Raw genomic sequence first — 26177 nt, forward strand, 5'->3', positions numbered from 1 at the left:
TTGTTTTTTGTTTGTTTCGATCCTATCAATTATTTGTGTCCCAAGGGAAATAAAAGGGATGGTTAGATCCAACACATCACAAAATTGAAAGGAATCCTATCCACCCGTGGATGTCAGTGAAGAGGATGGTATGGAGGGTATGTGTGGGATGTTGCTGTAGAGACTGCCCTCGGAGATTGCCATGTGAGTCGGGAATATGGTGGATCTAGAGTCCACCGCTCTTTGACTAAGAAGGGATAAATATGCATAGATGCATGTTTATAAGAATAGAATAGGATAAGGGTGGTGGGGTAGGGCGGAAGATCTTCAGTTCAGTCATGGGTGGGCATGTAGGAGAAGTGTGGCAGGGAGGGTGGTTCTTGAAGAAGCCTAGGTGGCCCTATGTGAGGGCAGTTTGAGTGGTGGCATGGGAGCAGACCAGGCCGAGGAGCTGATCCAGGCAGGCAGGTCATATCTAACTGTATCAAAGCTTTAGAGATTCCCTTTAACCAATCTCTGCGGTCTTGAATGTATTAGACAATTCTTATGTTTTCAGCTGCACTTGTCTTAATGCAGGACGAATTGGAAGCAAATCCACAAACAGAGTGACTACAGAAAAGAGGGAGATTCCTATGTGTGAGTGTTCTGACAGCAGAAAGAGATCCATCAAGTTGCAACATAATTTTTTTCCGGAAATAGATTTTCTAGATCTGGGATTCTCATGAAAATTCAATATGCATCGACTTTGTAAATGCTTGATCGGAATTCTCCAATCCTTTCTGCATGCATGGAAGTCCTGTTTTGGACTCTGATATCATGAAACAGAGTGCCAACACCCATCAGGTATATGACAACCTAGATAACTGAGTTAAACAATTGACCTGTTTGTAGTCATCATCAATGGCTCCTCCATGGGAGGAGTATAACACCTCAAGACTAGTTTGTGCATGAATAAGGCCATGGCATCCAATGCCATTGGGCCTCACACTTCAGGGTGACCTTGTGCTACACTAACCCCACGGGCTGCCTGTGAGCTCTCATGCTTGTGGGGGTCATCCCCAATCTTGAGGCTTGGGCCTCCTTTTATAAGTAAGTGCCCCCATTAGTCATCTTCACTGCGGGCACTCACCTATATGCGGAACTCCAATCCTACTTGGCCGCTAGGCTTGACCTCCCCCATATGCCCATACACACAATGCTGTAGGCTATGTACTCCTATGATCTGGATGTAATTAAAGATTAGACCTAGAGGTCGGCACTATATGTACCTGATTAGTTATTTACCAAGCCCTTGTTTTAGACATTCTACTTTATGAGCAGCCCAGTGGGCCATGTGGAAGTTCACTTCTTTTTTGGTTGGTTTTTTGCTATAAGGTTTCATAATTTATTCTATTTCCAGTATTTACACGTGTTTATTGCTACTATTTTTCATTTGAAGTTACTCTTTTTGGATTCAGAGCTTCTTTAAACTTCCTAGTGTCGTATGTATGGGCAAATATTAGTGAGTCAATGATTGTGAGCTGTTAGTATCAATGATTGATGGGCTTCTGGATATGTTATTGTTAAAATAGGCAGGAATAATTTTCGTCAAACACCTACTGTTTTATGTATTGCAGGATATGCAGAAACATAAGTTCAGAGCAGGAATTGCTTTGGTTGAGTACGATCAAAATGCTACGCTTTTCTGCAGGAGTGTATCAAGAGTTTCCCATCATGCTAAGACTTCAGAATTTTTGCCTAAGCAAGAAGAGAGCCACAGCTCGCCATACACGGATGAGTGCTTTAGGAGATTATGCTGCAATCCATACAAGTATTACATTTGTTATTCTTTGTAACTTGTTAATATTTGATTGTTATGTGGGCATTCAACAAGATAACCATTCAAATCTCAGCTTTCAAACATCCACTTGTCAGGTTTTTTGGGAATATCAATATGCACACTCAGAAATAAAGCTCCCATTAACAGGGACAGCAAAGTAACTTGTTGAAAAAAGTAATGTAAACAACGGGTGATAGGGTGATATGGAGAAGTTATCTTTGGAAGTTGCACTAGTGGGGCAGGTGAGTTTAAATGCTCACGCGCATATGCTTGATGTGCCTTTCCGTTTGAAAGTAAACAATATCTGATCAGAATGTGTCATCAATCCCTTGGATAGCCTATACCAGAGCCTAAATTTGAGGTTCCGTGTGAGCTAAATCAAGTCAGGTGCAATAGTTGCACCTGACCTTGTAGAAAAAATGACATACACTTTTGAATACAGATAAGTTAGAGTTTATACCTTGTGCTTAATAAGCCATAGATATTGGGCTACCTACATGATATCCTATATGTGTTGTGTACAAGACTGTCGTGGACACAAAGGTCTCAGGTAGTTCAGTAATGTAGCCATAGTTGGATGTACAATTCTAGTTTAGTTGCTAAAGGGAACATAGCCTTGAACCCAGTCAATCATTTACCAGCCAACTGCAACAGCAACATCAATAAAGTCATGGACAACAGGGGGACAGTGATGCAAGAAACAAAGTTGACAGAATGCATGAGATGATCTTTACCGTCCAAGTGGCAGCACACAGTCAGTAGAGCACCTTGTGTATGCGCACACCAATAAAGTAACATGACAGATGCTACAGCACTGAAGGTCAACGTGTCCATCTCACAAGGCAGCTTGATGTTGCCAACAGCCTGCTGTCCACCAAAAAAGCAAGAAATCTGCTGTCCCTAAAAAGCTAGCATGGATGCATCCTCCAGAGTCATGCTGAATGGTGGTGTTACTGAACCATTGGTTCTCATCTGATCAGTCAAATAGGGCTGCCTCTGAGTCCTCTATGTTTTGCTCTTGCTATACACCCTGTTCTGATGATGCTATTGTGTTTGGCTGCTAATGGGAAGTTGGTGGGCTTGGGTCTTTGAATCAGCAGTTTGTTGGCCAAGTGTTGGCTGGTGATACTCATGATTTTGAAAGCTGATTGGGATAATGTCCATAAAGAATTGTGTCAGAGTGCAGTGAATGCAGAAGTGTATGACCGGATTGAAAGAAAATGAACACCAGTGAATGAATGCTGAATAAAGGGAGCAGATTTGTACAATGGGCTGTTGAATGTATCTGCTAGAGCTCTCTCACTTGCAAACACCAAGTATGAACTGACGTGTGACCCCAGGCAGCCAGCCTATAAATAGCCAAACAAAAACAATAAAATAATGCAGGTCAGCCAGTAAAAACTAGCCGATTGCAGCCAAAACAGTACACTTGCAAAAAAATAAATAATAAAATAATGATTAAAAAACTGTGACTGCTACCCACATGCCATGTGGCACCTGCCCGACTGCTCTGACTGCCCTAGAACTGCTGCGAACAGCTGGCGATTGCATGAGTTTGTTCAACCTACTCTAGAAATGCGTTAATCTGCCTGACAGTGACTGTACTTTGCTTGTGCCTATGAAGGGGATGACTAAATCTCTAGCACTCCCTCTCAAATCGTGGACGTGGCATAAGGCTTAGGGATCTAGAGTGCTATTGAAGAACAACTTAAGGAAAAGCCTTCACAAACAAGTCTACCAAGTTATCCTTGGTCTTGCAATACACCACATCAATAGTCTCATCCCCGTCTTGAATGAAATAGCATGGAATATGGGATTTCATGCCAAGGCAATGCAACTCTTGTTATCACAATGAACCTGTTTGAGGACAACCAAGCTCTCCTAACAATCTCCGAAGCCACACTGTCTCAAGTGGTAGAAGACGCTGTTCTATACTCCATCTCTGTAGATGATAGGGTAGATGTGGGTTGCTTCTTACTATTTCAAGAGATAGCATCTATACCCAAAGTAAAGCAATATCTAGTTGTTGACATCTTGTGGTCAATGTCTCTAGCCTAGTTTGAGTTTGCCGTCTAGACCTATAGAACAAAAGTCGAATCTCTTGTATCTGCTGGATAATAAATACCAAGGTTGGGGGTCCTCCTCAGGTATTGCTAAATCCGCATAACAGCTTGCCAATGAATGAGCTTGGATTCACTCATGAACCATAGAAGCAAACCTACAGCTAAGTATGAATCAATCCGAGTATTTAGGAGCCATATCAATGACCTAATTAATTGCTTGTAGCGGGTAGCATTTGATCTGTTGGGAAATCTGCATGGGCCATAGCCTTTCAATTTGGATCCATGGGAGTAGAAATAGACCGATAGCCCTCCATCTCAAAGGTGGTGAAAAGCTCTTGCACATACCGTTGCTAGAAGATGAAAATCCCCCTCGGAGTTTGCCAAATCTCATGACCTAGAAAGGAGTGGGAAAGTCCCATATCCATCATCTCGAACATGTCATATAGTGCTTTCTTTGTATGCTTGACCTTTTGGGCATGGTCACCTGTTAGAATTAGATTGTCCACATAAAGTGCGAACAACATGTGTATTCCAGCTGATGTACAGACATATAAGTAGGGATCAACAGTGGAATGTTGATACGCTAACTTCCCTTGGAGGAACGAGTCTATCTTCTCGTTCGAAGCACAGGGGAGTCTGTTTGGACCTTAAAGGGCCTTCTTCAACTTGTAAACTTTGCCATTTGATGACGAAAAGCCAAGAGGTTACTCAACATAGATCTCCACCTTCAAATCACCATTAAGGAAGGCAGACTTTACATCCAGTTGATAAATCAGCTATCTCCTATGGTTGGCCAAGCCAAGAATGACCCTAATGATAGCCATTTAAGATGTAGCTACAAAGATATCATGGAAATAAACTTCAAGCCACTGCCCGAACCCTTTACCAACTAGTTGTGCCTTGTGCTTATCTTGAGTGCCATCATTGTGGTATTTGGTTTTAAAGACCCACTTGACTTCAATTACCTTTCTATGAATTGACTGCACCACAAGAGATCCCAAGTGCCATTTTGCTCAACAGCCTTCAATTGTTGCTCCATAGCCTTCTTTCAATGCTGTGACTGCAAAGTCTCCTTCATGGAGGTGGGCTTTTCTATCTTATAAGCATAGTTACTTGGAACGGAGAATGGGACCCCTTGGAACGAGGGAACGTCCAAGGTGGGGGAACGGGAACGGGGGGAACAACACATGTCTTAAGTGCCCCAAATATGCCCTGCATGACCCAAGTTACCCCAAAGAATGTCCCTCTAATTGCCCCAATACCCCTCAATGCTCCAAATTGACCCAAATGTCCCAAAATTAACTCGATTACCCCCATAGCTCCAAATTGCTATGAATTGCCCCAATTATCCCAGTTTCCCTTGAAATTAGACAATATAAATGGATGACTACCTTGGAATTGAAAATAGGTTGAAATTTGATTGTGATTTGCAAGAGTTCATAATGCATCAAATTTGAACTTTGCATGGACTCTTGATTGGCTTGTGGGTTGTCTTGACACTTTGAATCTTCAATGAGAGAGAGAGAGAGAGAGAGAGAGAGAGAGAGATTAGTGTGTGCACATTAGGCGATGGAGATGGGTGAACATGTAGTAGGAGTGTGATACAAGCAAAAAGAAAAAACTAGAAAAAACGTAAATTTTTAGTCAACAGGCCCGAAACGGCCGTTCCAAATAGAGAACTGCAGGGGGGCAAGGAACGGCCTTGGGAATGGCAGGGAACGTTTCCTGGCCGTTTCACCTGCTCCGAGGGTCCGGAACGCGTTAGGCCTTTCCTACAAGCTGGGACGGTCGTTCCCTGTTTCTATGCGTATAAGTTATATGGCTTGAGTCATCAAACAATAGTTAGTACAAACAAGCTTGGTGGAATGTGCTTGGTTCCTCCTAGATTAGCATGGGCCATCCTACGGTGGCTGCCACTCCTTAGGAACTCCCATAATCCATGCATCATGGAGTGTATCGCATGCCCAACGACGAGACCGGTACTTCCCTTGTTGCTTTGCCTTTGATGACGTCCGTGGAACATCCACTGGTGTTGGCTCAATGGGTGAATTTGATGGAGCAATCTCCTCCTCCACTAATGGTGGAGCGTCAAGAGGCATAGGCTCTAAAGGCACTTGCTTAGGTGCCCAACTATCACCCGGATCTCCAACTATGGGATGCCCAGCACCCCCTCTATAGCTAGAAACTCTACGAATTGAACATCTTGACTTGTGTATACCTCAATGACTGTGAGCTATAACTTGTGCATGCCTATCTTTTAGAAGTTGGCTCAAACTTTCTCTCTACTTCTTTGGGATGTGAACATAGGCATCACACTCGAACACCCTGAAATAAGACACTTGTGGTTTGAGACCAAAGTAAGCCTCAAACAGTGTCATATCAACCATGGCTGATTTTGGCGATCGATTAAGGATGTGGACAGCAGTGGTTCACTGCTTTAGCCCATAGAGACTATACTGTTTGCTAATGCTCCATCATAGTTTGCGCCATCTTGATCACATTGTGATTCCTTTGCTCCAATATGCCATTCACTTGAGGTGTGTTCGTGTTGGCAAACTCTTGGTGATTGCCATGATTTGCACGTTTCAACCTCTAGAGGCGATGAAAACTCAAAATTTGCAGCAAAAGGCTGAAAACACAGCCTTTTCTTCTTCACGAGTAAAAACATGCAAAAAATTAGTTATTTTGCTCCTTTCCCGTTCTCCGCTCGTCTCAGCCTTGTGTCGATGTGCAACCCTCTTGCTTGCCCTCGAATGTTGAAAATGCAGCCTTTTGTCGTGTTGAATCTCCTCTTTAGGTTTGCCCACGATCAATTAGCCCTTCTATGCTACTTTGATACCGTGTTAAAGTGCAGTGAATGCGCAAGCGAATGATTGGACTGAAAGAAGATGAACATAGAGAGAAGTGGGAGAGAGAAAGAGAGTAGAATGTAGAAATCTGCAATCAATGAATGTTGAATAAAGGGACCAAGTTTGTACAACGGGCTATTGAATGTATCGGTTGGAGCTCTCTCAGTTGCACTAACCAAGTATGAATTGATATGTGACCTTGGGCAGGCAGGCTATAAACAAGTGAAAGAAAAACAATAAAACAATGCAGGTCAGCTAGTAAAAATTAGTCCATTTTTTAACTGGCGGATTGCAGTTGAACAGTCCGCCTACAAAAAAGAAAAGAAAAAGAAAAAAGATAAAAAACTGCGACTGTTGCTTGCATGCCACATGGCATATCTCCAACTGCTCGGGCTGCCCAAAAAGTGCAATGAACAGTTGGCAACAGCATGAATCTATTCGACCTGATCTAGAAATGTGCAAATTTGTCTAAGAGTGACTGTACTCTGCCTGTGCCCGTCAAGGAGATGACTAAATCTTTAATAAATTGGACATCTATACTTTCATACCCGTCTGTGTATGACGTATGATTGTTGTATGTAAAAACTATGGGCACATGAGTCAAATTGGAATGAAAGTGCTTTTTGGTTTGGGTTATTTGCTTTGATTTGATTATTTTGATAATTGTGATCATCACATAAACAATCTATTTTGTTGAAGTTTTCACCCTTAGAGTTGGTACATTTAGATGTATGTAAGATACCAAGGTTGTCTCTAGGGGGAAATAAATATTTTATCACATTTGCTGACAATGCCACACGCAAAGTATGGGCTTATCCGATTTGTCGTAAAGACGAGGCATTAGATAAGTTTAAAAAATTCCTAGCACTTGCTGAAAATATGACCAACAAGACATTAAAGTGTCTTTGCTCTAACAATGGTGGGGAATATGTGTCAAAAGCTTTTTAGGCCTTTTGTGGCAACAAAGGGATAAAGAGGGAGCTCACTGCCCTTTGTAATCTGCCCCAAAATGGTATTGCAGAGCGTATGAATAGGACTATTTAGGAGAAGGTCGGTACCATGCTATCTGATGTTGCATTACCTCATGGATTTTGGGCAGAGGTTGTAATGATAGCAGTGCACTCGATAAATCGGTCGCCGAACAAGTCTTTGGGGAGGGAGAGTCCCTTAAGAAGTATGGTTGGGCAAGCCACCTTTGTATGTACACTTGGAAGTGTTTGGCTGCGAGGGTGTATATATGCAAGGAACAATGGAGTAAATTGAAGCCAAAGTCTTGTAAATGCATTTTCCTAGGATATGGTGACAAGGGTGAAATGGAGTATAGATTATGGGATCCGAAGAAAAGGAAAATCGTACGCAGCAATGACGTTATCTTTCGGGAAGATACAACAGCAAATACTTGCTGTAAATGACCCTATGAATGCAGGGAATGATGCTGAAATTGATCAACAAGAATTTGCCAAGGATATACCATAGTTTCAGTAAGAAAATGTGCCATTAGAACAGTCGAAACACGTAGGACAGCATGCTGAACCATTTGAACAGCAAGCTGTTAGTGCAAATTTGCAGGCTGAACAGCCAGTAAACACTGATCATTGGGTCCATAGGTTGACTAGAAATACCAAGTAGCTAGATAGGTTTGTTCCTGGTGCAAATAATGTTGTTGATTATATCATGTTGACAAGTTGTGGTGAACTGTCATGCTTCAAGGAAGCAATGGATAGAGAGGATATCAAGAAATGGGACAAAACTATGCTGTCAAAGATGGAATCTCTAAAGAATGGTACTTGGGATTTGGTGCATTTGCCCAAGGGGTAGAAAGTCCTACTATGCAAATGGGTTTACAAGATGGTCACTTCTGGTTCCTCGCCAAAGTGCAAAGCACGACTTGTTGCAAAAGGATACAAGTAGGAACATGGGATTGACTTTGACGAGATCTTGACTACAATGATGAGATCTTTTCTCTTGTAGTCAAGATGACTACTTTGCGAACCATATTGGGCTTGGTTGCATGTGAGGATATGAAACTCATATAGATGGATATAAAAACTGCTTTCTTACATGGTGATCTGCACGAGGACATATATATGCAACAACCAAAAGGGTTTGTGGTCAAAGGGCAACAAAAGATGATATATAAACTCAACAAAAGCTTGTATGGGCTGAAATAGGCACCGCTGTCAAAGGGTTTGCAGTTCATGGTATAAAACATGGAGTTCTTATGATTGCAGATGAACTTCATTAGGACACACATGAGACACTTTCATACATCATTCAGTTATTATACCCCTACATTAGTCTTAGATGTCATTTAAGTTCATAAGTTCCTTTGTAAATTGGCATGTAATTTTTAGTTTGTATCATGCAAATTGATAAAAATAAAGTCTATGAGGCCCTTCAGCTTGGACTACAGGTGTTCTTTGACAGTTTACAGGTTATGTTACATTGGTTTATGAGGTTCATTTACTTCAAAGTCAAGTGGAAGGCCCAAAGTATCCTTGGTTTACATGAGACATGATATAGGACTTTGTAGATGACTTAAGAGACTTGTCTATAGTCTATATGTTTTACTTGAAGTGTATGAAGCAAAAGAGGAGCTGTCCCGCAATTTTCGGCGCACTTGAAGGGCCTGTTCGTGGCTGCAATGGCTGAAGCATTTCCAAGCACACAAAGGTAAAGATCAACATGCAACTCAAGTGCAAAGGCTGGACAGTGATCATGCTCCAACACTTGTCAAGTAAGGGCTCTCTCTTTTCATGCATTGGCTATGAATCAAGCCACAAGTGGCTGTTCCAAACAGGGGAAAACAGGGTTTTAATTTTCAGCCTGCTCTTATGAGCTTCTTCTTCCATTCTCTTATCATATTCGTGTACCATTGAAGCCCTTCTTGTGCCCAAGTACTTGAGTGACTTTGGGGCAAGTCAAGAGGTAATTTTTGCCAATGTATGGGCTGAATAGGCTCTCCCAAAACTGTCATAAACAGGGCAGCCATTAAAACTCATTCATTTGAAGGGGTTTCTTAAAATCTAATCGCTTCCTTGTGTAGACAATGCTCCCGAAACAGTAGGGCATTGGTTGAGATTGTAATGAGAGACTTTCCCATGAGTTTGTATACATTTTTGAGTCAAGTTTGAGGGCTGGAAATTACTGTTTTAATGCAGGGCTGAAGTACATTTGTGGTTCTATTGATGCATTTTTATCATCCTTTGGACTCTATGTCAGTTGTAATGAGTTCTATCTCTCTATACCTTGTATCTTAAAGTCTCAATACATGTATCTTCATGAAATGGAGGGCATTAGAGCTTGAATTTATTGTAGGAAATGGAACAAAATTTGATATAGATCTATGCATAAACCTCATGGTTATTGATGTAATCGGATCCAAGTTTATTATGGTAAACTTGTATGACACGGCTATGTAAGATATTGGTTACTTTCTATCTCATCTACTCTCTCCATAACCCGAGAATCCATCAAACCCTAATCTTTTTCCTCTCTCCCCTTTGAATCTCTCACTCCTTTTTTGCTCTAAACCCCGGTGGTAGACCTTTGACCCCCAATACGACAACACCGCGTGAATGGTATCATAAGTTTGATACATTCATGCAATCTCAAGGATTCAAAAGGAGTCAAGTGGATCACTACTTATATATCAATAATGTAGCAGATGACAACCTTATTATGTTGATTTTGTACGTGGATGACGTGGTGATTGGTGGTAGGGATGTTCATACTTTGTACACATTGAAGCAGAACCTACGCAACAGTTTTGACATGAAGGAACTTGGTGAGGCAAATCACATTCTTGGCATGCGTATACTCATGGATAGATCAAGAGGTCTTTTTTATTTGTCACAACAGGAGTATGTATCTGGGATTTTGCAGCATTTCAATATGGAGGGGGGAGGGGGAGCAATTGGTGTAGCTTTGCCTCCATATATGAAACTCAATGTGGAGGAGAGCTCTACATCTGATGATGAAAAGGTTGAAATGGCTAAAATTTCGTATGCTTTAGTTGTAGGTAGCTTGATGTATGCTATGGTTGCTACATATCTTGACATAGCATTTGCGGTGGGAGTGGTTAGTAAGTATATATCACATCTTGGTAGAAAGCATTGTGAAGCAGTGAAAGGTATCATGAGATATATTAAGGGCACAAAGGATTTGTACATTTGCTTTGGAAAGTAGAAGATCGTTGGCTTTATGGATGCAGACTATGCCGGTCATGCTGATTGCAAGAAGTCTACGTCAAGGTATGTATTCACCTTCACAGGAGGAGTAGTTTTCTGGATTTTCAGGTTATAGAAGTGTGTTGCATTGTTTACTATAGAGGCAAAGTATGTGGTTGCTATTGAGGCACGCAAGGAGACCTTATGGCTTTCACATCTGGTGGGAGAGCTTGGCATTACTGAGATCCATGTACTCCATTGTGATAGTCAGAGTGCTATCATGCTAGTACGGAACCCCGTCTTTTATGCAAAGACAAAGCATATACAGGTGAAGTATCACTTTATCAAGGATGCACTTGACAGCAAAAGCATTGAGCTTGTCAGGGTACATACAGATGATAATCCTGTAGATCTTCTTATGAAGGGTCTTTCAGCAAAGCGGTTTGCTCATTGCCAACAGATGATGGAAGTTGGATACTATATGTATTTTAACTTTGTATATACTCAGACTTAGCTGGTTCTTTTTTTCAACCTTAAGGCATGTTGTCTTTAGGTGGGAGGTTGTTGGGAATAAAGAGCCACCGTGTCTCTTATAGGTGCTCGAGTGTGAATGCATCCTTAACACTTGTACTTTACATATAACTATCACAAAAACCATAAAGAGGTATAACTCATTTTGTACCCACATATTGTGCATCACACTCTCTACACTCTACTACTGCTCACATTTTTCTCTTTTTGCCATTGCCATTGCTAACCATTGCATCTCTATTGCACATCCAACACGTCAGTATGATCGATATCGACACTCAGGTTCTCTTCGAGGCACCTTAATGATGGCTTGATTACCTCTTGTTTGGTTATCCATGGTCCTATTTTAGTGGTCTTTGTTGTTTGGACTATGATGTGTCATTATCATTGTATCATTGTATCGTGTCAGATTACCCATGATTTGAGAGAGGGTACTAGCAGTATAGTGAGCCCATGAGTGAGTTTGGGATGTGTTTTAGTGGGACAGACATTACTAAGTATTTTAGGTATTTTTTATTTGTCATTATGGTGATAACATGGGCATTTATTGCTGGCCGACATGATCATATTATTGGAATATTTTTGGCCTTTATATTCAGGATCCCTCTTCCATAGTTTGTCATTTACCACTTGTAGATTCTAGTGTAGGGTCCTGTAGGAGAGAGGGAGCCGTTGCCAATGCCTACGCAATGAGTGACTCATTGTTGTATACGATTGTCTCGTGTTTGGTATATGGATTTCATTTTCTGAGCATATCTCTGAGTTCTTCTTTGCAGTGTTGCTGTGTTTCTGTTTTCTCTTTCTTTTGTCTTGTGTTCAATAGTTTATTTCAGCATTCTTCTATGTTTCCATTGCTGCATCCACTTTTGACAAAATGAAATGATATATTAATGTTTGCTTAAGGCTAAAATGACGTGTGAGAACATAAGTTACAACTATATGTACAATTGTCTCGGAAATAAACAATATGTAAAAAGAAATTTAAATGCTGATAGTAGAAGACCTAAATGGTACTATCATAAATGATGAGGTGTCCATCTTGTGATAGTGCATAGTGGAAAGGAAAGCGAACATGAGAGAATAGAGAAGAAGGAAACTGAGCGAAATGCAAGATAAAGAAGGAACAAATTGACTGATGGTTGAAAGATACAAGGTTGCAGCTCATTGAAGACTCAAGGAGTGAATGGAGTGAGAGGGGAAAGTTGGTTTAATATAGGCAAATTGAGGCCACAACTAATATATAATTGGCGAGGCACAAAATGTTGGCATCCAAGTCAGCTCACCTAACTAATCAGAATGGTCACAGTGCCATAAACAAAATGCATTGATTTGCCCTCCAACTAAAGTGTCTAAAATACATAAAAGGATAGACAATCACAATGTCAGAGCTCCTAACTCATTTGACTCAAACTAAGGCTTATAGGTAAGGAGATGACTGTACGTGACACACATATGCTAATACCCTCTCTTAGATCTTGGATGTGGTAGAAGGCCAAAGGAGATGGAATAGATCGAAGGGTGGTAGGACACAATGTCAGAGCTCCTAACTCATTTGACTCAAACTAAGGCTTATAGGTAAGGAGATGACTGTATGTGACACACATATGCTAATACCCTCTCTTAGATCTTGGATGTGGTGGAAGGCCAAAGGAGATGGAACAGATCGAAGGGTGGTAGGAAGATTTTCATTGCCGATGAAGTTTGTTGATAAAGTATGCTAGCCAAGGAGCAAAGACCTCCTCTCTAGATGAAAGTTCGATCCACTGAGAGGCCACCATGAATATGGAGAGGCTTCAAACATATCACTCTAGAAAACTCCAGTTGGAATGGGTGAGCTAGGCCTTTTGACCCGATTAAGAGAGATGATAGCAAGGAGCTATCCAAAGCACCATAACTTGCCAAAAGAAAACAATGGCAACCAAGGGCCTTGAAAAGGGTATGCAAGTGGTAGGAGATGGTGTTTCGATGGTGAAGGAAAGAGGCTGTTGCATGAAAGAAAGGCTTAAAGATGAGTGCAATCCTTTAAGAAGCTTCTCAAGCTGAAGGAAATTCCTCTACGACACACTAAGGATTAGGGAATCGACAATGCATCTCTTGTATCACCCCCCTTTGAAAGGAATTTGGGGTGGGGGGGTACGAAGGACCCGTCAAAGGAGATGGTGTAAGATGGGTGGTACACAATCGGGAATAGGTGTGGCAAATGCCAATGTGTTGCAAGAATGGCTCTTGTCGATGAATCCTCAACAAAAACTGCATGCTCAGTGAGGACAACCTAGGTACTGATTCTCATAAGGCCATAAATTGAGAGGAGATGGGCACCCAAGTCTGGAGCATGTAGGACTTTGAGACGGGGCTTGAAGATGGATGTGGCCAGGCACCAAAGACAAGGTGCCAACACCACAAATAGGCACTGATCAAATGTCACCAATAGTGATTGTGCGATTTGATGAATGGAGATCCTAGAGCCAATTCCCTCGAGGAGTTGTATGACTATATGCACTGTTGTTGTTGAGCTAAGGCCTCTCAGAAGATTAGACAACCATAGAAGGCTCTTGCATCTCATGGATGAGGCGTAGATTGAGAACTAGAGGGAGGCTCCGATGTATCTCCTTCCTTTGCTCTTGGATGAAGGTGAGGATATTTCTTCTAGCACTTCTCTTGGGGGTGTGAGGTCTTTCCACAGTGAGGACACTTGGGATATCCTTTGTGCTTCCCCTTAGAATCTGTATTAGTGTCTAAAGATGACTTTGATTTCTTGGACTTCTTCTTCTTCCCTTTCGTTTGCTTGGCTTGTTTTTTACTTGAAGATGATGCTGGAAATGCACGGCTTTATGCATTGTGATGTAGATCCTACTCAAGCACCGTTAGGGGTGGCTCCTTTGAAGGCACAATTTTACCAAGCATAGTTGCCAAGAAATCCATTTCATAAGGTTAGGAAACTCGTTTCATACCTAGGCGTTTTATAAACATATGATACACCTATTTTAAACTTTCGTAAATTCCATACCCTAAATGTCTTGGGACTTTTGTAATCATCATTTATCATGGATTTACTTACCTCGTTGGCATGGATATTGGCATTGATTGTTGGAGTTTTGTTTGGAGTTGTTGTCCATGATGATTGCATATATTGATGGCTCCTTTTAAAGCTAAAGTTGATGTTAGGCATGGATAGTGGATCATGATGCATGCAAATATTGATGCCATGTTGAATGTTCATTTGCATTGTATAGAATAATGAATAATGTCAATATGTGCTTTCTATGTCACATGAGTCATATAGTGTATGTATATAAAAATTTTATACTTTTTTATATCTCGAATAAAACCCATTTTTAACAATTTACGAAACTCATATGAAACCTATGAAACCCATTTCATACCTCCCATTTTAGAAACCCTTGGCAACTATGTTACCGAGTGATGTAAGCATCTCTTCCATCTTATTGATGTGATCATTGTAGGGGAATTTGCAACACATAGTTGTTGAAGCCTCAACTCAAGGGATATACAATGCTCAAATGTTTGGACTTGGTAAAGAGATGCCAATCTCTTCCAAACCTTTGCAGTGGTTTGGACGCGTCTTACATGCACGAGCACAAATTCTACATAGCTCAAGAAAAGATTAGAGCGGGCGTTGGTATCTGATCCCACAAAGTGGGGTAGTCCAAGGTCACTCCAACACGGGGATCAATGGTAGGTTAGGGAATGGGGACTGTCATTAAATCCGAAAGGTCAAAGGTGTGGAGGATGCACTCGACTTCATAGAGGGTAGTTTATCCCATCCAACTTTTCTAATAAACACAGCAAGAAGAAGAGTAGCCTGCACAAAACACAGGTTGATAGAGGCTGTCCCTGCACTGAATGCAGCTGGAAGAAGGTAGAAAACAGGTCTCCCTGCTCACATGAGCCAAAAATGCAGGATTGCTGCACATGTGGATGATGCCAGCTGGTAGGAATCTTGGACAGCTGCTCCTCTTCATCGTCTTCAACTCCCATCAAGGTGAATGATACTATGTGAGAGTGTGCAACAGAAAGGAAAGTGAACATGGAGCAAATATAGAAGGAGACTAAATGAAACGTAGCAGAAAGAAGGAACAAATTGGCTGATGGCTGAAAGATTCAAGGCTGCAATTGGTAGCCCGAACACATAGCATTGAGCGTCAATGTTGGGTGCCAAACGGAAGCAAGGGGATGAGAGAAGAATGAGGGGCTGGCTGGCTGGCTGAATGAAGACTTAGTGAGTGAATGGAGTGAGGGGGGACTTGCTGCCTCTAAATAGGCAAATTGAGGCCACAACTAGTATACAACTGGCGAGGCCCAAATTGTGGCCCCCCAAGTCAGCCCGTCTAACTTATGAAAAAAGTGATAGTGCTAGAAACAAAATGAGAAACAATCACAATGCCAGAGCTCCTAATGTCCTCATCTCGGCTCACAGGTAGGAGATGATTGTACATGATACACATGTCTAGCAACACATCTATCAAGATACTAGATCAAGATCAAAATATACATGAAGTGGACGTGGGAAGGCTATGAGCATATCTGCCTTCTCAAGAAATCTCTCATCGATCATTGGCATATAGCCTCAATCTCATTGTCCCTCAGGAAGTCCTCGGTATTACTCTTGGATGTAGACTAAGATTGGTTTGGGAAATTTGTGGCTGCTCTGGATGGGCCCTTGATTGACTGGTGCTCTACCTTTGAGGATGGGCTCTCCCAATTCTTGTATCTCAAGGAGAAAAATACAAAGGTGTCTTTGATTTGTGTAGTGTATGACTCTTGATAGTGGCTCAAACCCATTTCTGAATACACAATGGAAGCGCCCGCAAATCTCATAGTAAGCTGAACAATGGTATATATATCACAATGTGCAACAGAAAGGAAAGCAAACATGGAGAGAAGGAGATCGAATCAACACAAGAGAGAAGGAACAAGCTGACTGCAATGGCTGAAAGATGCAAGGCTGCAACAATCAGGCCCAACATGTATCACTGAGTGTTAGTGTGGGCACAAGACAATCACACGGGGATTATAGAGAATGAGGGGTATTTGAATGATCACAATCGATGTGATGAATGAACAAGGGGCCAAGTTGTTCATAAATAGGCAAACTAGTGTTACAATTAATCAAGTGGCCACACTCAAAATCCGGGTGCCTAGGATAGCCTAGAGTGCCCAAAAAGAAACACATTGATATGCCCTCCATCTGAAGTGCCTAAAGGACATAACATGCTAGACATAGACAATGTCAAAGCTCCTAATATCCTTGTTTGGAGTTTGGACTTAGATTGAGGCTCATAGGTAGGAGATGATTGTACAAGATATACATTAGCTAAGACTCCCTCTTAGATCTTGGATGTGACAAAAGGCCAAAAGAGAGGCAGATTCAAGGGTGATAGGAAGAGTGCTATTATTGATGAAGTTTGTCGATTAAGAATGCCAGCCAAGGAGCAAGACCTCCTCTCTAGATGAAAAAGTGATCCAATGGGAGGCCACCATAGGCCAATGGAAACGGAGAAGTCTTGAACAGATCACTCTTGAAAACCCTAGTCGAGGATGGGTGAGACAAGCCGTTGACCCAACTAAGAGATGATAGTGAGTAGCTATCGAAGGCATCGTAACTTGCCAAACAAGAACAATAGGGACTAAGCGTCATGCAGTAGAGGATGGTGGTTCGATGACAAAGAAAAGAGGTTGCCATATGAAAGAAAGGCCCAAAGATGATTGCAATCTTGAAGCTGCTCCTCAAGTTCCTTGGAATCCCCCTTTGAAACACCAAGGGCTAGGGAATCCACAGGTGCATTAGCGATGTTATTCCCTTCTAAAAGGGATCGGGGTTACAAGGGAACCACTAGATGAGATGGTGGGGGATGGGATAGAATGGAGCATGTATAGCTTCCCTCTTGCCATCTCGATGCAAGAATGGCTCTTAAGGAAGAGTCCTTAACAAAGACAACGTGCTTCATGAAGACAATGCGTGTATCGAGTCTAGTAAGGTCATGAACTGAGAGGATATGAAGCCCAAGTCCGAAACATGTAAGACTTTTGAAATGGAGCTCGATGGATGGTCAGGTAATAGAGGTAAGCTACGAACACCATAAATAGGCACCAAAGAAATGCCACCAACAATGACTATACCCTCTAATGAACGGAGATCCTAGATGCAATTTTTCTTAGGAGTCATATGACTCAAAGCATTGTTGCCAATGAGTCAAGACCTCTTTGATGATAAGATAGCTGAAGAAGGCTCCTCCATCTCGTGGATATGAAGGAATACTAACTCATGTCATAATTGGTGTAGATGCTTCATCGTGCTTGAATTTGGAATTTACTAATTTTTTGTTTTTAACCTATTTTTCCAACTTATTTTTCCACTAGTTCCTAGAGGGAGGCTCCAACGGACATAGCTCCACCCTCTTGAGCTAAAAATGCATTACAAACTGATTAGCCTTTTAAAAAGTGCCCCACAATATGTAAATTACCAAAAGTTTCATTAAATGATGTGTGGTCTTAGAGAGTTTTTGTGTCCAAAGACTGCTGCGTTCTGGTTTCCAACTTGGTGCCCTTCCATTTCCAGCATCGGCTTGATTTGGGTTTGCATCTACAACAGGTCCTTTCTATGTTTTCAGCACTTTCCTTCATTAGCCTTTGCTCCGATTGGTTGTTACTGCACTCGGGATCTATTTGAGGTGGACGACACACATCGACACCTCCCTTAGGCTGCTCTCATGAGAGCCACCGGTGTTGGACAGCTTTGCCCTTGAGCATTCTAAATACATTCTCTCATTCATTTACAACATTGATTCATTCACTTCAGAGTTCTCTTCGTCCTCTATTTATGTTTGTGTTTTTATGTTTTGCGTTTTGTGATTTGCATTTTTTGTGTTACTATCAAAGCTATTGTGTTTTAGTTGTGTTCATACATTCTATGTTTTCTCTGTGCAAACCCTAGTATATCTTCACATGGGTATTACAGTTGATGCTCTTTTAAAGAGTATCCTCTGGCTATTGTGGAGAGCTTAGTTTTGTGTGAGATACATAAACAACACGTATTTGATTCACAATGGCTCGAACGACTCCATCTTTGGATCCTTTGATGCATTATCCAACTACTCCTCCAAGGGAGGCCCCAAGGAGGCATTATGGTCTTGATTTGTAGGACAACGCTCCTACTAACCTTTCTTGTAGGGATCACTCATGAGGCCCAATTCTCCTTTGTCTCATACTCCTTTACATGGTGCATCTCGGTTGGAGCACTTTGTTGATGAGACTAATAACTTTGAGTTAAGGAATGACTATCCACTCAGGACATAGCCGAAAATTTAAACTCTTTACAATCGAGTCCAATTGTAGGGTTGTACAATCCATTTTTGTGCGAGTTTGATATTGTCTATATTGCTCCTTTTGTTGGTCTGATCTATTGTGGTAATCAAGGCTAGGTTCCCATATGTACTTCATATAGTAGTGTGAATGTAACCAAAGTCGCATATAGCCATAGCTTAGTGTGGGGCTCTTGGAACTATTTATTGTGTTTCAGCTGTTGTCACATGAGTGATGAAGTATGTAAATACACTTCACAACCCAAGAACAGGACGACAAAGAGTGCCGGTAGGGATGTGCGATTTTATCTAATAATTTAATTCAACAAGAAACTTGAATAAAAACACCAACAAACCAATCATAAAATAACAAAACTTCTTGTAGCTTCAAAAAAACAAGTGGTAATAGAGCATGTTTTTCTACAAAATAATAATTGAATGTATGTAGTTGACCAACAAAAAGAAAGTTTTCAAGCCTGCTTGAGTCTTCAAAAAGTGTTATTTTTTCAGATGTACATACTTTGGTTTACTGCAATGTGCCCTAACCAAAACATGCTTTGAAGATATACTCGATGCTCAGTCACACACGATGTTTAAAGAAGTGCAAAGTTGGAATCTATGCCATGCAACTACATAAACGATGTAACACATAAAAGGATGGATGCAGTGAAAGTATTGTGTGTTGATCCGAAACCTTGATTCCACAATTATTTGAAGACCAAATTGCTCTACACAAGCTTGAGTAATCACAGTGACTTGAGCTCCTCCATCGATATATGCCTCCCCTATAGTTTGGTTTTTGTACCATGCATTTACAACAGGGCATATATCTAGTAATTCCTCTATACTCAAAATACTTAATGTTCCTCTCTTTCTTTCTTTTGCCTTGGGATTTACTAACTTTTTCCATTGTCCTCTTATCCTACGGTACAACTCCATTAATTATGTGAATGATATGTTTGCTTTCCTACCTATCATACATCTTCTCAAATCGTAGTCACTTTTCCCTTTCTCCAAAGGAATATTAGAAGCATGATAATGTTTCCTAGGTGCTCTTGCTTTTTCTCCCTCCTCTTTCTTCTCTCCTTTCTTTGCCTTTCTTCCTCTTTCCTCGTCAGCCTTACTAGTTTCGGGTTTCTCTCTCTTCACATCTCTCCTCTTTGTTGCAGGCATCACATCAACTGTTTTGTTTTCTCTACCTTTATTTTTAACAAAGATACAATTTAGGACAGTCTTTTCCTTCTCTGTTTCTATTAGTCTTGGTGCTTAGGATATGAAATGGTCTCGTATTTCAATACCATAGTCATTCTGTCTATTTGGAAGATTTTGGGGCAAAGGATACATATCCCCTCTTGCTCTAGGTGGATAAGGATAGTCTGGGGTTATGTGGCCTATCTCTCCACAAGAGTAAGATGTCAACTATCTCCTGAAATAACCTCTTCCATTTCTTCCTCATTTTCTCTTGGATTTTCTTGATTGGTTTATCCTATTGGTTCTCCATTACCTCTACTCAAGGCTGTCCTCTTAAAGCTCCCGATTTTATGTTTTGTAGTTATCCAGATGGTTGTTCCTCAACCTCAAGAGCTAGTTGAGCACTCTGTCTTGCTAGTAGCTGATAATTTTGTCCATTCCCTTGCAAAGCTTGGTCTCTACTCTCAATGTTTGGTCTTTCAAAGGGCTTCCTCTTTTTCAACTTCTCAAATTTTCTTTCCTTTTCAATTGCAATAATCACTGCTTCTTCAAAAGTGTTAGGTTCCTTAATTTCTAGTTTAGTTCTCACCTCACTTTGAAATGTTTCTACGAAGTTTTCTACTTTTACATTTCTGGTGCTCTCTCTCTAGTGCCAAGAGATGTGTTCCAATGATACCAAAGTTGGGTGAATTCTAAGAGAAACAATTCTATGGTTTGGTCTTCTTTTTTTGTGGCAAATTTCTATCTTTCGCCGAAGATCTTGGGAAGTCTCTCTCTCTCTCTCTCTCCCTCTCTCTCAATCAGTCTAGAAATGCTTGCTTATTTACTTCATACTCTAATGGAATAGGGGGATTTCTTTGTCGCAAGCTTTTTTCATAATCCTCATAACAATTTCTACCTTCATCCAACAATTGAAATCTTAGGATTTGAAGTTTCAATGTAGGGTCAGTGATATGTTGGATAATGCATCCAAGTTGGAGTTTTGAGGAATCACTGAGGATCCTCTTCTTTTGTGCCATGGATTCAGGAAAAGAACTAGCCATTAAAAACGATCACAATCAACCAATCAACGAGTAAAAAAACAAAGTCAAATTGGCACTCCTCAGCGGGGGATACCAAAAAAGATGTCACACAAGTGATGAAGTATGTAAACACACTTTACAACCCAAGGACGGGATGACAAGGAGTGTCGATAGGGATGTGTGACTTTGTCTGATAATTTAATTCAACAAGAAACTTGAACAAAAACATTAGCAAACCAATCATAAAATAACAACGTCTCTTGTAGCTTCAAAAAACAAGTGGTAATAGAACATGATTTTCTACAAAATAATAACCAAATGTATGTGGCTCAACAAAAAAGTAGTTTTCAAGCCTGCCTTGAGTCTTCAAAGAGTGTCGTTTTTTGAGATATACTTGCTTTTGGTTTAGTGCAATGTGTTCTAACCAAAACATGCTTTGAAGATGTACTCAATGCTCAGTCACACATGATTTTTGAAGAAGTGTAAAGCCGGAATCTATGCCATGCAACTACATAAATGATATAAAATACAAAAGGATGGTTGCAGTGAAAATATTTGTGCCTAGCTTGACTAGAAGTATCCATGTGTCATGCAATATGTAAACATAGTTTCTTAATTAAGTTAAGATCCTTAGTCTCACCCCTCGTTACTCATTGAAGAAAAAATAATTGTTCTCCTCTCCACCTACCCAAATCTCACAATTTCTCAAATAAATAATGGTCCTCATGATGTTGACCAAGTAGACAATTCATCTCATAGTTGAAGGAGTTCTACACGACCCTCAAACTCACCCAACCACCTTTTCCTCTCAACCTGAGGTTCCTAATTTGGTGATGAATATCCCAACTCTCGTGCGTGCAAGAACAATGTGTGCATAATAAAATGTGCTCTCTCAAGTGCACATGTATCTAAGATTTACTGCATATAGCTGCAACGGGCATCATGCCATGCTAATGCTGAACGATGGTGCAACAAGTACATATATCTAACCCATGGTATAGAAGCAATTGTAAAGATCAAGAGACAACCCTCGTGTCCTTATGATATGCAAAGATATCGACAAGAAGGTATACTTGATTTAGGGTGTCTAACATTTACAATTAAAATCTAGCTCCAATTGGTTTAAAAAAACACCAATCTCGATCAAGACTTTCAAGTTTCAAACACAAGAAATCCAAAACAACATAAAAAATAATCCTAGTTTAAGCAACCATATAAAATTAAATTAAAGCACAAAAAAACAAACAGTCATGCAAACAATCAAACAAAAAATTCCTACCTATGAGATGCATTACTAGGGGTTTTCAGTTTTTGCGAAAACACATGACATCGTGTTTGTACATTTTGTGTTTTCTCTGTGCAAACCCTAGCATATCTTCACATGGAATCAGAGCTAGTGCTCTTTTAAACTATGGCTATTGTGGAGAGCTTGGTTTCGTATGAGATGCATGAACGACATGTATTTGATTCACAATGGCTTAAGCGACTCCATTTTCAGATTCTTTGATGGTTTATTCAATTACTCCTTCAATAGAGGCCCTAAGGTGGCATTATGGTCTTGATTTGGACAATGCTTCTTCTACTAATCTTTCTTGTAGGGATCACTCACGAGGCTCAACTCTCCTTCGTCGTCTCATACTCCTTCACAAGGTGCATCTCAATTGGAGCACTTTGTTGATGAGACTGATCACTTTGAGTTGAGAAAAGACTAGACACTCAGGATAGAACCGAAAGTTCAAATTCTTCACAGTCAAGCCCAATGGCCCTACCGTACAATCCAATTTTGTGTGTGTCTAATATTGTCTATATTGCTCCTTTTGTTGGTCTAATCTATTGTGGTGATCAAGGCTAGGTTCCCATATATACCTTATATAGTAGTGTGAATGTAACCAAAGTGCCATATAGCCATAGATTAGTGTGGGGCTCTTGGAACTATATGTGTGAGCATATCCTCTCTAAGCCTTTCAATGTTGTATACCCTTGCGTCGGTCTAGTCTCTATTGGCTCTCTCATAGAGAAGGTGGACCTTGTAAATTAGGCACCCAAATTTGGATAAGAGTCTATATACTCCACCCCTTGTTGTGTAGTGACCGGGAGGCACGAAGATCGAGACAATAGGTGTTCCTTAGTTGCGAAGAGACAGAGAGAGTGAGAGAGAGAAGAGCAGAGAGTGAGTACGTTTGTAGGTACAATGACGAGAGTACCTTTAGGTTTTTAGATAGATATATATATGTGTAAGTACAAGTGCTAAGGGTGTGTTCACACTTGAGCACATTTAAAGGCACAAGGGCCTTTATTTCCAACAACCTCCCATCTAAAGGCAATGTGCCTTAAGAGGAAAAAAGAATCAGCTAAGTCTAGGCATGTACAAAGCTGAAATATATATATATCTATCCAACTCGCATCATCTGTCGGCAATGAGCAAACCGCTCTGCTGAAAGACCCTTCATGAGAAGATCTGCAGGATTATCATCTGTATGTACTTTGACAAGCTCAATGCCCTTGCTGTCAAGTACATCTCTAATGAAGTGATACTTCACTTGTATGTGCTTTGTCTTTGCATGAAAGACAGGATTCCGTGCTAGCATAATAGAACTTTGACTATCACAATGGAGAATAGGTAACTCTGTGATGCCAAGCTCTCCCACCAGACGTGAAAGCCATAAAGCCTCCTTGCATGCCTCAGTAGCAGCCACATACTCTGCCTCTGTAGTAGACAATACAACACACTTTTGTAGCCTCGAGATCCAAGAGACTGCTCCTCCTATGAAAGTAAATACATATCCAGAAGTGGACTTCTTGCAATCCGCATGACCAGCATAGTCTGCATCCGTAAAGCCAACACAGATGCCTTCTGCTTGCCAAAGCAGATGCACAACTCCTTTGTGCTTTTGAGGTATCGCATAATACATTTCACTGCATCCCAATGCTTCTTGTTAGGGGTTTCCATGTATCTGCTAACCACTCCCACTGCAAAGGCAATGTTAGGACATATAGCAACCATAGCATATATCAAACTGCCAACAGCTGAAGCATATGGTATCTTGGCCATTTCAGCCTTCTCATCATCAGATGTAGGACTGTCCTCTACACCGAGTTTCACATATGGAGGCAATGGAACCCAATTGTTTTCCCCCCCTCCATATTGAAACGCTGCAAAACCTTGGAGATATACTCCTGTTGAGATAGATAGAGTAGGCCTTTTGATCTATCTCTGAGTATTCACATGCCAAGAATGTGATTTGCATCACCAAGATCCTTCATGTCAAAGCTGCCATGAAGACTTTGCTTCAGTGAGTTCAAAGCATGAGTATCCCTGCCAGCAATCAGCATGTCATCAACATACAGAACCAAGATAATTCGGCTGCCATCTACTGCCTTCTTAGTGTACAAGCAGTAATCCACTTGGCTTCTATGGAAACCTTGAGATTGCATAAATGTATCAAACTTATGATACCATTCTCTCGGTGCTTGTTTCAGCCCATACAAACTTCTTTTGAGTTTACGTACCATCTTTTCTTTCCCTTTTTCAACAAACCCTTCAGGTTGCTACATATATATGTCTTCATGCAGATCACCATGTAAAAATGTAGTCTTTACATCCATTTGTATGAGTTCCATATCTTCAACTGCAACCAAGCCCAAAATGGTCCTCAATGTAGTCATCTTGACTACAGGAGAGAAAATCTCATCAAACTCAATTCCATGCTCTTGCTTGTACCCCTTTGCAACCAATCTTGCTTTGTACTTTGGTGAGGAACCAGAAGTGACCTTCATCTTGTAAACCCATTTGTATGGAAGTGTTTTCTGCCCCTTAGGCAATTGCACCAAGTCCCAAGTGCCATTTTCCTCAAGAGATTCCATCTCTGAAAACATGGCTTTATACCATCTCTTGCCACATTGTTTGCACCGGGAACAAATTTCTCAGGTTGTCTAGTAGCCCTAGATGATCTCCTAACCCAATGGTCATTGTTTGCTGGCTGTCCTTGCAAATTTCCATTTTCAGCATGCTGTTCTAGCATTTCAGCCTGCAAATCAGCATTAACAGCTTGCTGTCCTAGCTATTCCTGCACATGTAGTGGCTCATTATCATGGGAAATAGCTGGCTGATCATTTTCAGCATCATTTCCTGCATTTACAGGTTCATTTACAACAGGTATTTGCTGTTGTACAACGGGCACATTTTGTTGTCCAAAAGGTATTTCTTCTCGGAATACAATCCTACGGACCTCCTCAGTCTTTTTAGGTTGTTTGTACATGTGATCTTCTCGGAAGATAATGTCATTGCTGTGTACTACTTTCCTTTTCTTGGGATCCTACAATTTATATCCCATTTCACCCTCGTCACCATATCCTAGGAAAATGCATTTACAGGACTTTGGCTCCAGTTTGCTGTGTTTTTCTTTACGAATGTGTACAAAAGCCTCGCAGCCAAACACTTTCAGGTGAGCATATGAAGGTGGCTTGCCCGACCATGCTTCTTGGGGAACTTCCCCCCCCCCCCCCCCCCCCCCCCCCTCCAAAAAAAAAGACTTGTTTGGTGACCGATTAATTAAGTGAACGGCTGTCATAACAGTCTCTGCCCAAAAGCCATGGGGTAATGCAGCATGAGACAACATCGTATGGACCTTATCCTGTATGGTCTGATTCATACGCTCTGCAACTCCATTTTGGAGCGGATTATGAGGGGTAGTGAGCTCCCTCTTTATCCCTTTGCTGTCACAAAATGCCTGAAAGGCCTTGAACACATATTCCCCACCATTATCAGAGTGAATATACTTAAAGTGTCTTATCCGTCTGATTTTCAGCCAATGCCAAGAATTTTTTAAACTTGTCAAGCACTTCATCCTTGCTATGAATAGGGTAAACCCATACCTTCCGTGTAGCATCATCGACAAAGGTGACAAAATATTTCTTTTCCCCTAAAGATAATCCTGGCATTTGACATACATCTCAATGTACTAATTCTAGAGGAGAAGATTTCAAAGAAAGAGACTTTTTGTGAGACGTCTGTGCATGTTTACCATAAATGATCACAATGCTCAAAATCAGCATAACGAAGACAAGGCAAGTAATCCAAACGAGAAAGCACTTTCATTCGTGTTTGACTCATGTGTCCGAACCGGCCATGCCACAAAGAAATACTTGGCTGCTCGGTCACGACAACAACATGGTCATGCACACTAGATACATGAAGTGGATACAAAGTATTACTATTGCAACCTCTAGCAA

The 26177-nt window shown here is 41.0% G+C and overlaps 1 protein-coding gene across 3 annotated transcripts in view; it reads left to right on the forward strand.

Annotated features, from left to right (window-relative positions):
- The first annotated feature begins 340 nt into the window (after positions 1-340).
- LOC148034795 (S-adenosyl-L-methionine-dependent methyltransferases superfamily protein) overlaps positions 341-26177 on the forward strand; it is an 89597-nt gene continuing 63760 nt past the window's right edge. Inside the window, exons 1-3 of one of the 3 annotated variants that reach the window (XM_087679767.1) lie at positions 341-447; positions 556-615; positions 1596-1789. In XM_087679767.1, coding sequence (XP_087535893.1) covers positions 407-447; positions 556-615; positions 1596-1789 — 295 coding nt within the window. In that variant the 5' untranslated portion in view covers positions 341-406. The remainder of the gene's footprint in view (positions 448-555; positions 616-1595; positions 1790-26177) is intronic. The other 2 variants (XM_087679766.1, XM_087679765.1) reach the window with 2 other exon arrangements.

Source organism: Lygodium microphyllum, chromosome 6, assembly GCF_053477565.2.
Source record: "Lygodium microphyllum isolate KBCC chromosome 6, Lygodium_microphyllum_v1.1.10, whole genome shotgun sequence".
NCBI classification, from domain to species: domain Eukaryota; kingdom Viridiplantae; phylum Streptophyta; class Polypodiopsida; order Schizaeales; family Lygodiaceae; genus Lygodium; species Lygodium microphyllum.